The sequence below is a fragment of the Empidonax traillii genome, unplaced genomic scaffold, assembly GCF_003031625.1.
Source record: "Empidonax traillii isolate 1590-97213 ecotype Southwest subspecies unplaced genomic scaffold, ASM303162v1 scaffold28:size2823434, whole genome shotgun sequence".
Taxonomy (NCBI): domain Eukaryota; kingdom Metazoa; phylum Chordata; class Aves; order Passeriformes; family Tyrannidae; genus Empidonax; species Empidonax traillii.
Genome location: NW_020955221.1, coordinates 2,588,880 through 2,602,154, shown reverse-complemented (window position 1 = coordinate 2,602,154; position 13,275 = coordinate 2,588,880). Strand labels below are relative to the sequence as shown.

The 13,275-nt window shown below is 34.8% G+C and overlaps 1 protein-coding gene across 2 annotated transcripts in view; it reads left to right on the top strand.

The window, feature by feature from the left end:
- Nucleotides 1-13,275, top strand: part of CCDC171 (coiled-coil domain containing 171) — a 145,720-nt gene that overhangs the window by 45,780 nt on the left and 86,665 nt on the right. For both annotated transcript variants that reach the window (XM_027910163.1, XM_027910170.1), the window contains 5 exons: nucleotides 1,889-1,992; nucleotides 4,823-4,912; nucleotides 6,757-6,957; nucleotides 8,811-8,978; nucleotides 10,861-11,049. In XM_027910163.1, the coding sequence (XP_027765964.1) occupies nucleotides 1,889-1,992; nucleotides 4,823-4,912; nucleotides 6,757-6,957; nucleotides 8,811-8,978; nucleotides 10,861-11,049 (752 nt within the window). The remainder of the gene's footprint in view (nucleotides 1-1,888; nucleotides 1,993-4,822; nucleotides 4,913-6,756; nucleotides 6,958-8,810; nucleotides 8,979-10,860; nucleotides 11,050-13,275) is intronic.

The following is a 13,275-nucleotide window of genomic DNA, read 5'->3' as shown; positions in this document are numbered from 1 at the left end:
TAATGCAGGCCACCATTACTGTTTTAGTCAAAAATGTAAAACATAGCACCATATGAGCCTCTGTGAGGGAAATTATCCTAGCCAGGCCCAGTACTGCTAGCAGAAAGTCCAGAGTAGCAGGTTTAAGAGTTTACTCACTTGTATACTTCCTGCTAGTCTTCTATAGAATTTAGCATTTTCTCAAAATCTACCTTCAAACTCTTAGACAGTACCGGGCATATGCTTCAAGATACTTTTGTGTCTGTGTTTTGTTTTGTTTTGTTTTGCTTACTGCTAGCATAGTGCCTCTGCAGCAGCAGCAGACTGCCATTTGGATTATGTTGCATGTCTCCTGCATAGCTGTATGAAGGTGGACAACATTTAACCATAGACTTGTTTTCAGCTAGGGCAGAAAGGTTGAATCTAGTATTTCTGTTGGCAAACTGAGCTACCTGGAAACAGAATTGCAGCAAAGGCAAGGAGTGACAGCATGGAGAATTTACTGTCAAAAGTCTGGTTTTGGCAAACATGATGTAAATTAATGTTTCTTTGACAGCATTGCAGGTTGGGACTTAAGAAATTAAGATACATTATTTAGACACCTTGATAAAAACTACTGGATGGAAGATAATGCTTTTATTGACTTAATAGGCATTATTTGAAACTGAATGAGAATTGTGAGTTACCACTTCTATAGAGCTACAAGTGTGGAAGAATAGTAGTTCATTTTTTTGTGCAACAAGATCACTGTAAAATGTTCTTACAATGGGTAGCAGTGAGAAGGTGGTCTTGTAACTGAGGAGACTGGACTAGAGTCCTGTGCATAGCTATAGCTGTGATTAAGTGATAAAAATTATAGTAAGGTGTTACTTGTCTCTTTCTTCAAGGTGAAATCTAAACTTCTAATAAAAGGTCAAATTTTATGAATTCTTAGATTGATTCTAAGTGTCACACATTGCTACTGGGGACATCTCTAAGACTCAGAGGGATCTGATGTCCACTTCCTAAGATTTTGCTTTTCCCCGATTCTGTAGTATTACAAAGTAAGTTTATACATGCTGCATAGTAATATAAACAATGCTAACAGTGATCTGTCAGTAGTCTGGTATTGTCATGTCACACCAGAAAAAAGAGAAAAGTTTTTTCTTTGAAACTGAATATCAGCTGACGTGTTGTGACTTCTTGATCAATATAGTGTCGTTTTGCTCTCTTAGTGCATTGTGGTACACTCTATGGAATGCTCAGGCTTGTTCATATGTCCTTAATTAAGGCAACCAAATCAGAAGTCTCTGTCTAAATGTTTAATAAATAAGTGTAGTGTGTATATAATGGATATTTAAGAATTGTAATTGAAAAGTTATGTAGGACTGTGTAGACAGATAATAGTTTTTAAATACTAATTCCTTTAGCATGAAGTTCAAGATAATTTAAAATGATTTTAAGTTCTATGGTCTTTAGCTCGGTAAAGCTTTAAGTGAATGAAGTACCACATTGACAGGCTTAGTCACAACAGCAAAATAATGTCAGAAGTAGTATAACATACTCAATTTTCAGACTATATGCTTTTCAGTGTTGAATTGTGTGGTTTTGAAGTTGACTTGTCTGACTGAACAACACAGGCTTGACCACAGTAGAAATTGTATGTGAGACTGAATACCAAATACATTAAATATAAATATAATCCAGAATGTACAGGTCTATATCTTGTATTAAGGCTTTTACAGTCTTTCAGCTATATTTACTGTGAGAGTGTGGCTATTCAGCTGCATCTCTTGTGGCAAACAAGGCTGCTGTTCGGTATTTTGTATTGTCACTGAAGCCCTGACTAATTTTAATACTTCTCATCTAGGGTGAGTAGTTTTCTCTCTGTGGCTTTAAGCCTTAATTTTCGTTCTGTGTTTTCCTTCAGGCACTTGCAACGACAAAGATAAACCTTCGAGCTGCTCTGTCGTTGAGACTTTGAGGTGTACCTTGACAGCTTACCAGAACAAGCTGGAAGGTACCTCTAATGAGGTAACACTTGCAATGTTTGGCTCTATATGTATTGCATTTGGCCTGCAGCAGTACATATGCTTTGCTTGTAAAAAAGGGCAGAAGAGTGGGAATGTTGAGTTGACAGCTTCAAGTATACCTAAAGAAATAATCTCTGTCACTACTATTTCTCTAAGCTTGCCCTACAGTGAAATTTCGCTTATATTTACGGGGACAAGGAGTAGAGTTTTTTGTCTTTCTAGTTTAATTTAGTTTTATTTTCTTGTTAAACCTTTCTGGGGTTATTTTCAATAAATATTTAGGATAAGAAACTACTAATATCTAAGATTTTAGCTAAAAGATGATGATTTAAGAGTGTGGCAACATATACCACAATATTCCTAAATACACAGCACTTGAGCCTCACTAGTCATTGCTCTCCGTTATACAAATGATCATGCCCCTGTACTTTTTAAAAAACAGTGTAATTTTCTGAAAAGAATGTGTTTTCCATGGAGTCTCTTCTGGAGATATTTTGCTGTCCTTTCACTTAAGATAAGACCCCTACAATACTTTCTTTAACTTATCTGAGAGGATAATGGAAATATTCAATTTTAGGACTCTTACTGATGAAAAAAATCAGATGTTTTCCTTGCAGTTCTACTGTATTTTTCTTTCACTGGCTGAGAAGTCACAGTCTTGCATTTACTTTGTTGTTTGTATTGCTAATGTGACTAAATTACTCCTCTCGGCTGTAAATGTTTTATAAATTTGTGGCTTTAAAGGCTGCAGAGAGAAGTTAACTGCACCATTACAACTTTTTGTACAAACTTGTAATTAGCTTATCTTTGAATAAAATTAGCAAATACAGAAAGGCAAGGTGTGATAAGATTGTAAAAATGTCAGTACTGTATTTCATTTCTAGGTTTTGTCTTTTGTTTTGACAAATGCATAGTCTAGGTAGTCACAACATTTAAAAAGAAAAAAAAAAGAAAAGAAAAAAAAGAAGAAGTGTATCAGTTTTGCCCCTTTTATTGTGAAAAGAACGGTCTCCCATAAGACCTTTGAATGTGTTCAATGGACACAAAAATAAGTGACCATGGAAACAATTATACTTTTTAAACAGCAAGCACTGTTAAGTTTCTCCCAGTGAGATAAGAAAACTGATGTGTATAGTCATTATGAAACTCTTCTGAGACCCAAGTCTGGAAGCTGAAGAGTAACTAGGAACATATTACCCACAGCGAATTGTTATTTGGGAGGAGGAATGTCACGTGATAGGCAGCACAGTTGAAAAGTCGACTCAGCAGGCTTTGGCTTAGTGATGTGCTTTGTTGTGAAACTGTGCCAGAGACAGCAGTGGGGAGACCAAGGGGGTGGCTTCTAAGAAAGCAAAGACAGTGTTCTGACAGAAAGAAGAATGAACTGTCAAGGAAAATAAATCGCAAGCAGAGCAGGACCAACAGATGACCTGCCACAAGACTTCCCAGTAGGACTGTGTGTGACTGACCCTGAAGTTGTCATATGGAGCCAGAGATCACTGAGCACCTTCATGATGCACAGAAAGGGCAATGCTCTGTCCTTCTTGATTACCCTCACCCCCACAGAGAATACTGTTTTGGGGATTTTATATGTTAGATATGTTTAATAATAAAACTTTTTAATAATAAAATAATGCGCAAGGGGACTATGAAGGGCACTGTGCAATAAACCCAGGATATTTTAATACACAACAGTAAGGGTGTAGTTTTGAACAATTATTAGGTGTTCTCTTTATAGAGAGATTTTCAACAAGACTCCACGTATTGATGAATTTGTTAATGTATGTGTACACTTGGATGTATACATGAAATATGCTGGTAAACTTGTCATGTGTTGTCTTTAACTTACTGTATTAAACATTAGATTAAATGATCTAGTTCATTTGTGTGACTAAAAAGAGGATAAGTGTTTGGGTTTTTGTAGATAACTGGCTTCTGACTTTTTGTATATTGCAGACACCAGAATGTTTAGGGAGAGCAAAAAGTAAACCAACAAAAAGACTGGAAATATTCCAGTAGCATTCTATATTTTACTTTAATTATTTCTAAGGGTTCTACCAGGTCTACTGACATCAAAATATAAAAATAAAAATATAATTTCCAAAATAATTTGTAAATTTTATAAATGGGGTATTTTATTTCTGAGTTGTTTCTTAAATCTCAGGTGCTTGCACTAATCTGTACTAGAATACATTTCTAATCAATGCTTTCTTTCAGGCATTTGTATTGCTAGTCTCATCATCGTGTAAACAAAAAGACGTATTATTTTGATATGTTATCTTTTCTAAAAGTGCAAAGTACACATTATGGTCATGATTGCCTCTAAGGTTGTTGCTTGTAATCCTACAAAGATTCAGTAGTCACTGTACCTCTTGGGAACATTGCTGCTTTGCTGCTTTTACAGTATGTGAGTACTATCCAATGTTCAGTAAAGAACCATGCTTGTAGCTGGACAATTTCTGCAAATGGCCACTGAGTGGAAAACTTGTTCTCTTAAACCACTCCTCAGACATAATCTGAATTTATTACACTTTCAAGTGCATTTTGGTGCATTTCTGTGTTCTTGTCAGATATTTTGAGAGCTAATAAGATAGTTAATAGTGGACTGAGGTTGGGATTCTGCCACCACTCTGTATCTTAAATCATTAAATAAGAGTTATTTAGTGCTTTTGTAATGGCACATTAATTTGGTTGTATGGAGTACAAAAACTGTCAAAGGAATTGAAATCAATTGTCTTGTTTTACTTTTATATAAAACGTTCTTCCTTTATCTTGAAGAGGTCATGCAGCCTTTCTGTAAAAGCCTGTTTGACTTCCGTATTTTTTTACAGTTTGAGAAAATGAAGGCTCTGTGTAAAAAGATGACAAAAGAACTTGAGCTATCCGAGGAGAAAATGTGTGCTTTAGGACAACACCTTAAGGTATGTTTAATGAATTTAACATAGAATTTTGAAGTTCTCCAAAAACTATCTTTCCAGGTATCTTTCTTATCATAATAAATCTCTATATCATTCTATTCTGTAGAGCAGACTAGTTTACCTTGCAAGCTTGTGAAGCCATGCTGCTTTATTTTGGTTACCACTGTGGACTACACAACTAGTCATTTCAATGATTGTACTTCTGAAATAACTTGAAATACATTTATCAATTGGCAAAATACTGTTTTATGTTGAAATTGGCATGAGTATTTTTTCTTTTAATGTTTTTCTCAAGAAAAGGGAAATTTATTTACCTCTGTTCATATGAAGGTATATTTTCTCAAAGATATCCATTCCTTTGTTAATTTTTTTTGTTTGTGTTTATAAGATTAATGCATATAATGCATAAGGTTGTCTTTAACGGCTATACAACATGCAACCTAAAATATATTAGAGTAAAATCTACCTGAGAACTGACAAAAACACTTGAGAACTTTTTTCTTTAGTTTCTGAAGAAGAAATTTTTTTTTTTTTTAATCTCTGTTTTTGGCTGACAGCACTTCTGTAATGTCCTGTCTGGTTACATCAATAGCCAAGGGAGTGAGGAAGTCCTGAGGTCATGGTTAAACTTAATCTCCTGACTGGCAGTGTATTGTATTGCTGCCAAAATAGATCGTCTCTAAACCTAATGTTTTTCAGTCTCTTTTGCTGAGGATATGCTGCTTTATGTTTTTATGCAGTGTTTTTCTGCAACATTCATTGAATCTTCATATTAATGGCTACTTGCACATGATGTCTTGTCATCTGACCTGAACTTTCTTTACTAATTTGTATTTGGATGACTTAAGACTTCTGCTTCTGTTCCAGCACCTTTGTAAGACACCTAAGATTTCTACAATCCATTGCAAGTGATACTTGTATTCTCCTTGAAAAAAATGAGTTTGCTACATACAGAGAGTGCTGGTTTTTATGCAATATGACAGTTTTGGTAATAAAACTGTATAGATGAGCAAAAGCTTATCTGAAAATATTTGTGTTAGAAATTTAACATTGCTTTAATATTTTAATGTTTTCATGAAGAAGAATAAAAGTCATTGTCTAATGAATTTGGGAGTATATTTTCTATTATATTTTCTATATAAGAAGCTATGTTTTTATGAAGAATAAACAATGCTTTCAGTTTGACCTTTTGCAAACTTTAGCAGGGCTGGAAATCCAGTGCTTATAGGAAAGCAAAGCATGTGTATCTGTCCACTCTGCCTCACTAATATTTTGGCTGAAAAGGGGTAGTGTATTAATTTCTTTGTTTACCTAGTCAGATTTGGTGCTGGTAACATAATGGTTGTATTTATGACCATTTCTGATTACTAGTTACTTCCCATGGTCAAACCTCCAAAGAGGGTCCTCACATTTTTTTAATCATGGCTATAAACGACAGCAACAACAGCAGTGCTGCATATAGACTCAGCTGCAACAGATCAGAGATTTACTTAAGAAAATAATGTATATTTTCACTAACTCTGAGAGCTTTGCACTATGCAGAGGATAAGCTATGTGCCTGCATTCTGCATGTCGTTGGTGGGGGTAGAGGGGATTCTGAAGGTCAATGCATCATGGAGCTTTTACCGGTCAGGGATGCTGATGTTGTCTAGTTACAAGCTGCGGAAGAGGCCTATTGTCAGTTTTGAAATTCAGGTGTTGAAAGATATAATCCACTTAGCCTGGAGCCTTGTGAATACGTTTGGCTATGTGACTTTACTTACTCAGATGATGACCGCTGGACTACGGTAACATTTCATAGACTAAAATTCTTACCAGGCTTTCTGTTCCATGCCTCTGTCTTACAGGAAGCTCAGGATACCCTGGCTGATGCCAGTAAAGAGTTAAATCATCTGCACACTAAGTGTGCAGACAGAGAGACTTTAATAGAAACTTTAAGAATGAAACTACAAGACGTACAGCAATGCTGGGAGAAGGAGAAAGTACATGCCACAGAATCTGAAAATGAAATCCAGAAGCTTACCAGGGCTTACCAGAAGGATATGGAGGTATTACTAGAGACAAGATGACTGTCAAAGAGTCTTTATTTAATCTCAACTTTATGCATTTACATACATCAGATGGTTACTCTTTAGTCTTAACAGATTTATCCCTAAAATATGATTTTAAGATACATATTTTGAAATATGTGTTTAATATCTATGAGATTTCAAGACTTATTAGTTCTCCTTTCTTCTGTATCAGAACTAGTAGCTTAATCATTCCAGCATTTTGAATTTTTTAACAACTGAGTATATTTAAGAGCTATGCCTGATGAACAATTCTTTCTTTCAAATTAAAAGTTAACAAAAATGTTTTACAATTGGAACATACAGTAGTGTCATTATCATTATTCCTGATTCACATGACATTGAGGTAGTTTTGCTTGCATGTCACAAAACCTAGAAATTCTTGTTACCTATTAGCTCATTGTGCTGTATGAAAGAATGAGTTCACAATGTCTTGTTTCAGAACTGTTATCTCTCTCCTTATATGTATTAAGAGATGTTAATTTTGTTACCTTTTCCCCCCAGTAAGGTGGTTCTGTACTAGCAACAGCAATGATATCCTTTTAGTTGTGCATATTGAGCTCATTACTTCCACAAATTTGGACATGGATGCTGACTGAGTGAAAAAGAAACATTCTTTCCATCATTCTTACAGTCTGGTATTTAAATAGGGTCCACATGAAGCAGCTGGAATTGTTACACACATCAGATAATGATTAAAGTGAAGGAAACTAGAAGTCTGGCTCTTTTGTAAAGTCTGCATGTCTACAACACTGTGGTTGCATTCAACATGTGTGAATTGATTTAGGGTCTTGGAATCCCCTTTTTTATGCCAAATGGATAATTATCATCCTCGGTTTATCACAGCCAAGCAAAAATGTAATGGTGGTGGCACACTGGATTTTCCTTGGGGAATTTGCAGATCTGTTGGAAACAGAGTTTAACTACAGTTTCTTTTTAATTGCACAAAATGCCATGAAGTAATTGTGAGCAAATGCACCTAAGTGTGATGGAAAGGGCTTAGAAAAACCCTAGTGCCCCATCTTCATTATCCACAATTTCTTAATGTAAAACCTCACCGAAAGACCCTGAAAAACAGTAGGAAGATTTACAATGGTTTACAACCTTTGTTCTTGTGACTTTTGAGGTACAGCTTTCTATTGTTGTCTGAATCAAAGTTCCTAAGTTGCATATACGTACGAAAAGCACGAAGGTTGGAATTTCTATTGCATGCTATTGTTGCTAAGTTGATCTATAACTTGCATCAATTTATTGTACTACTGGCTAAAATCAGTTTAAATATATAAGGCATGGCTTGTGGAATGTAACTGATGAAGCTATAAGCCTGTTTTGTCTGGCCATTTAGTCTCGTACATGATCCATACAAAAACAATTTTAAAAAGACTTTAGAGCGATAGTTGTATAAATGGTGTGCTGTGCTGCCAAACCAATCAGACAATTTTCTGTATGCTGTGCAGATGTTGAGAGTGGGTATAGTTTCAATGTAACTGGAAGTGTTAACATGAATAAATAAATTGCATATACTAATAGCATGGAATTTTTTATCTGTGTCAGCTCCTGACTGTGGCCGCTGCAGGAATGGTCTTTCTTTACATACTTTATTTATGTACTATGTCTAGTTAGACAAATTTTGTAAAAACTGTTTTGTTAACACTTGCTCCAATATGTGTGACTGTAAATATTAGCAATTGAGGAATTTTGTAAAAGGTTTGAGAATGAACTTCGTGTGATTTTTTTCACCTGCATACAGCTTGTATTACTACCTGTATATTGCATGTATTTTGATTCTAACACTGTTTAGGTACAACAGTGAATTTTTCTTTTTGTTTCAGGAGAAACTAACCTTTCTCCATAGCTTATACCAGCGTTTGGTAGCAGGCTGTGTACTTATAAAACAACCAGAAGGCATCCTAGATAGATTCTCTTGGTCTGAGCTTTGTGTAGTCTTGCAGGAAAATGTTGATGCCCTGATCTTAGACCTCAACAGGGCTAATGAGAAGGTAAGTGTCCTTAGGCACCAGCTACCTCTATTAAATTCAGTGACATTTGTCCGCATCACAGTATCATTAAAAAGGACTGACATTCATCTTGTTTCAAAAAGGATTTGGATGTTAATAATTCAATACCATTAATTATGGCTTGTCTACAACTCAGTTTGATGCCATTGCTGTGGGCATGTAAATGTGACTGAAGTCTGTATGAAGTCTCTAAGCTCCACTTTCAGTGCAGGACATGCTAATAGTACTAGCCAATATTAGCCACAGGGACCTAATTAAAAGAAAATAAATTAATCTTACTGATGAAGCAATTCAAAGAACTTAGTCATTTACACTAATAAAACAAGTCTTTATTTTACCATAAAAAAGAAACAAAATGCACTTACTCTAGGAATATCATCTTTAAATTATATGTTTATGATTCAGAGGTACTATGCCAATGTATTTTTTTCATTTAATTGGAACTTATGGATTATAAAATTCGTATTCAGAAACACAAATAGAAAGTACTGATTTTTATAAAACGTGTCAATATTTGTTGTAGGGAGAAACTGTACTTTTCTGAATTATTTTGATGTAAATAAGTTTTCGTGGCCTTTCTGCACAGAAATCCCTGCATTTTTAGGAAAGAAGTAAACTAACTTAACAGATTAAAATATGCCAGTCTTTAGGATTTCAGTTTGTTTTCTGGCTCCATTGATTAGGCCAGTCCTAAGCCTAGTAGAGTGACTCCAGAACTTGGCTGTCCTGAAATTTTGATTTTGAGTCATAGGAAGGGAAAAGCTCTTTTGAACAACTGTCATCTTCTGGAATTGTTACCACTCTTTTGGCCCAATTAAAGTATAGGGCTGGTTATGGTGAATTGTTTTAACTCTGTCCATCATTTAATAAATACCCCAGCAGTCAATTAAAATTACTAAAGAGGGATAGGATAAAATCTGTATTATGGAGATTTGATGTACATTTATATTTTCCTTTTGAAGTAAAAGAGGAAAGGGAATGGAGGATAAGGGAGCAAATGTTGAAAGTGTTTGGGGGGTGTTGAGTCATATTGTTTCTTGCTTTTTAATTTATTATGGTTAGTGATATTGACTGTGAAGTCTCTAGGGCTCTTTTTATGTACTTACCAGCTTTTCAGGGATTTGGAACAGTATTGTTACCTGTGTTGTACCTGCTTTCTTGGGAACAAAATTTTTCTCTTGCATTTCGGTGTGACCTATTTTCAAGGTATCTTTCTGACATTCCCTAGCAGTAAAAGTATATAGGTGTGTGTATTTAAAGATCACTATTAGCTTGATTCATTCCTCCATTTAGTTTGCATGGGAACTGCAAAGTTATCCACAGAGTGAATCCCTTCACGCTTGTTGAAAACACATCATAAACTAGTGAGCTACTTGTGAGAAAAACATTCTGTACACTAAAATGTCCTGAAATTCTTTTAATACTTAATTCCATTTGTAATGTCTTGACTTTCTACTGAAACAAAAATTAAACTAATGGCTGGTTTTTTACTTATTATTTGCAATTCTTGCAAACTGCTAAAGGACTGGTCTACTCAGTTTACTATTTTAGCAGCACAAGGTTTAATGCACTTATTTTAAAAAATGCAGGAAGTGTCCCATTTGGGTTTTCAACAAAAAAAGCAACAAATGTCTGCAGGGTGGTATATGGATGGCAAAACTGCAACCAAATTTTTGTTCATTTGTTGCACAATTCAAGTAAATAATCTGTCATGAAAGACTTCTACTTAGTTTTAATGAATATGTTGAATAAATTACAGATTACATTTTCTGCTGGAATAGCCTGTGGTTAAATTAGTATGTACAATAAAGTAAAAAGGTGTTTAGAGAGGTTAAAAAATTTCTTTTAAATGCTTGTCACACAGATATCTCACCTAGAATATATTTGTAAGAACAAGTCCAATACTATGAAGGAGCTTCAGCAGAGCCAGGAAGATGCTTTTAACAAAATGGCTGAACAGATGAAAACACAAGCAAGGTGTTGGCAGAGGGAAAAAAGGTATCTGGAACAGCAGTACTCAGATCTCCTTGGGGAAGTTCATGCAAGGGCACAGGTATGGTGCTGGGAACTTCTGATTTATTTTTTTTTCTTGTAAATATTTAATGGATTATTTCAGTAGTTTAAGCCCCTAACCAATTTAAGATTGTTCAAAATTAAACAAAAACAAAACAAAAAACAAAACCCTGTGTGAGTATTAACTTCATTTATAGCAAGAAATAAATGACTTTGTGAAATCATTCCAGAGTGAACTGCCTAATTTGGCCTACAGTTGCTAGCGATTCTTTTTTTTGAGAATGTTAAGGCTGCAAGATTGAACTTATTTGTTTCAAGAATTATATAGGGCAGCAGTTATATTTTCAGTGTCATGCTTTGCAAAGACTGTGTAGAGTAACGGTAATGTTGTGTCATTGGGGGATAAATTTAGGTATATACATTCTGATCCTAAGAAGCAATTAGCAGTTACATTGGTAGATTTCAACATTATTGAAGGACTCTGTTACAAAAGTAAAAAAAAAAAGGTGAAAAAATATAAAAAGTATAAAACTGTTGCCAATAATTGTTAGAAAGGTTATTTGCAATCTAGAATGTTCACTGTTATTCTACAGCCACTGATCACTGTATTTGCAATCACATTCCTTTACATGTGGTTCAATTAAAAATGTTGTGAAATATAGGAAATAAGATAAACCTTTTTATTTGTGACTGCCATCTGAAACTTACTTCATCAGAATAACACTGTATTTGACTCAGATTTTTAGACTTGAAAGTCTTTGCATGGTAATTTCTTAGGAACGATTTATAATCTTGTAGATATAATTTGCTCGATACTTACATTTAACATCAGAGATTGGCAATGCTAAAAATGTTCCAGTGAGTGGAATAAGTGGCATCCAGATTTATATTAAACTTCACCTGTAGTTTCCATTTATGAAATCATTGCCAACAAAAAGAATAGTGAACTGAGGAAGCTTTATTTTAAAAATGATGTTTCCTTCCTAAAGAAAAAGTGGATTTACAAATACATATCAGGTCTGAGTCATCTCTTTCGGAACACTAGTGTTTTGTGAAAAATTAGTGCTGTGCAGTTTAGTGTGCCATTCCTTGGCATGGTGCTGAACCTGTCGGTCTTCCCAGCTGAATTGTCTAGACAGCTTGGAGAGCATGAAATGAAAATGTGTCTCTCTTTTGTGGAGCACACATTAGGTGTGTCTTTTGGTAAAAACCTTTACCTATCAACTTGCTGTGCAGGACTACTGAGTTTCTAAAAGGGAATTGTTTTCTGTTAGAAAGGTCTGGGCATGTTTTCTAACACTGCTGGAGTAGTGCAAACTGGTAGTATATAATCTAGGTAGTGAAATGTCCATATACATACACTTAGATGATTCAACAATCTCTTTTCCATCCCGTGGTCCAGTTTGTCGTTCTTACCATTCAGTGTTAAACTATCAAGAAGATAGTCTAATTTCTTCTGGATTTCTAATTTGTGACTGACTTTGGATTTGCAAATACTACATTAAGACTTTTCCTCCCTGGGATCCATGGATGTCTGTTGTTAGGGCTGTCCTAATCTTGATTGCCTGTTTTTCCAAACTGTATTTTACTTATTCCATTTTGAGCCTGCTAGCCATATTTTTCTGCAGGGTCACTGCTCTGTTTGATCAGAGATGTGCAGACAGACTACCATAGCCTCATTACCAAAGGAAACAAGGAAAAATGTGCCACAAGTTACAGAATGTCTTTAAAAGATCTTTTAGATTTACTGACTTGCCAGTGTTTACAGAAAGATACAGAATGCGATATTTAAATTTAATGATTTTAGCAGACTTTAATAATTAAATTTTATAGGAAACATATAATCAGTGCAAGTAGAATATAATTTGCCAGTATTTCATTGTGCAACTGGGGGGGTCTCCTCACTCTAGGACACTTACTCTAGCATTAAAAGGAAAATGTAGCAATTTACTGCACTTTCCATCCAAAGATCTGAGTGTTAATTGCAAGCACTTTAGTGAACTAACCCCTTGTAAGGTTTACTTCCTTTCTAAAAAGGAAAGATACTGATTTTTACTAATGATATTTATTACGTTGTCTTCAACAAGTGTTTCATGACTACTTCTAGGTATTTTCATCTCAGAGATCCTGTGTCAAGACTTCTTAAGTTTTTTGAATTGTTGCTACATGTGTGAAAGCAAGCTGAAGTGTGTTAATTCATACTCTCAAGAATTAACACAGAACTTTATCTGCACAGCAATATGAATAATATATCTTGAAAATTATT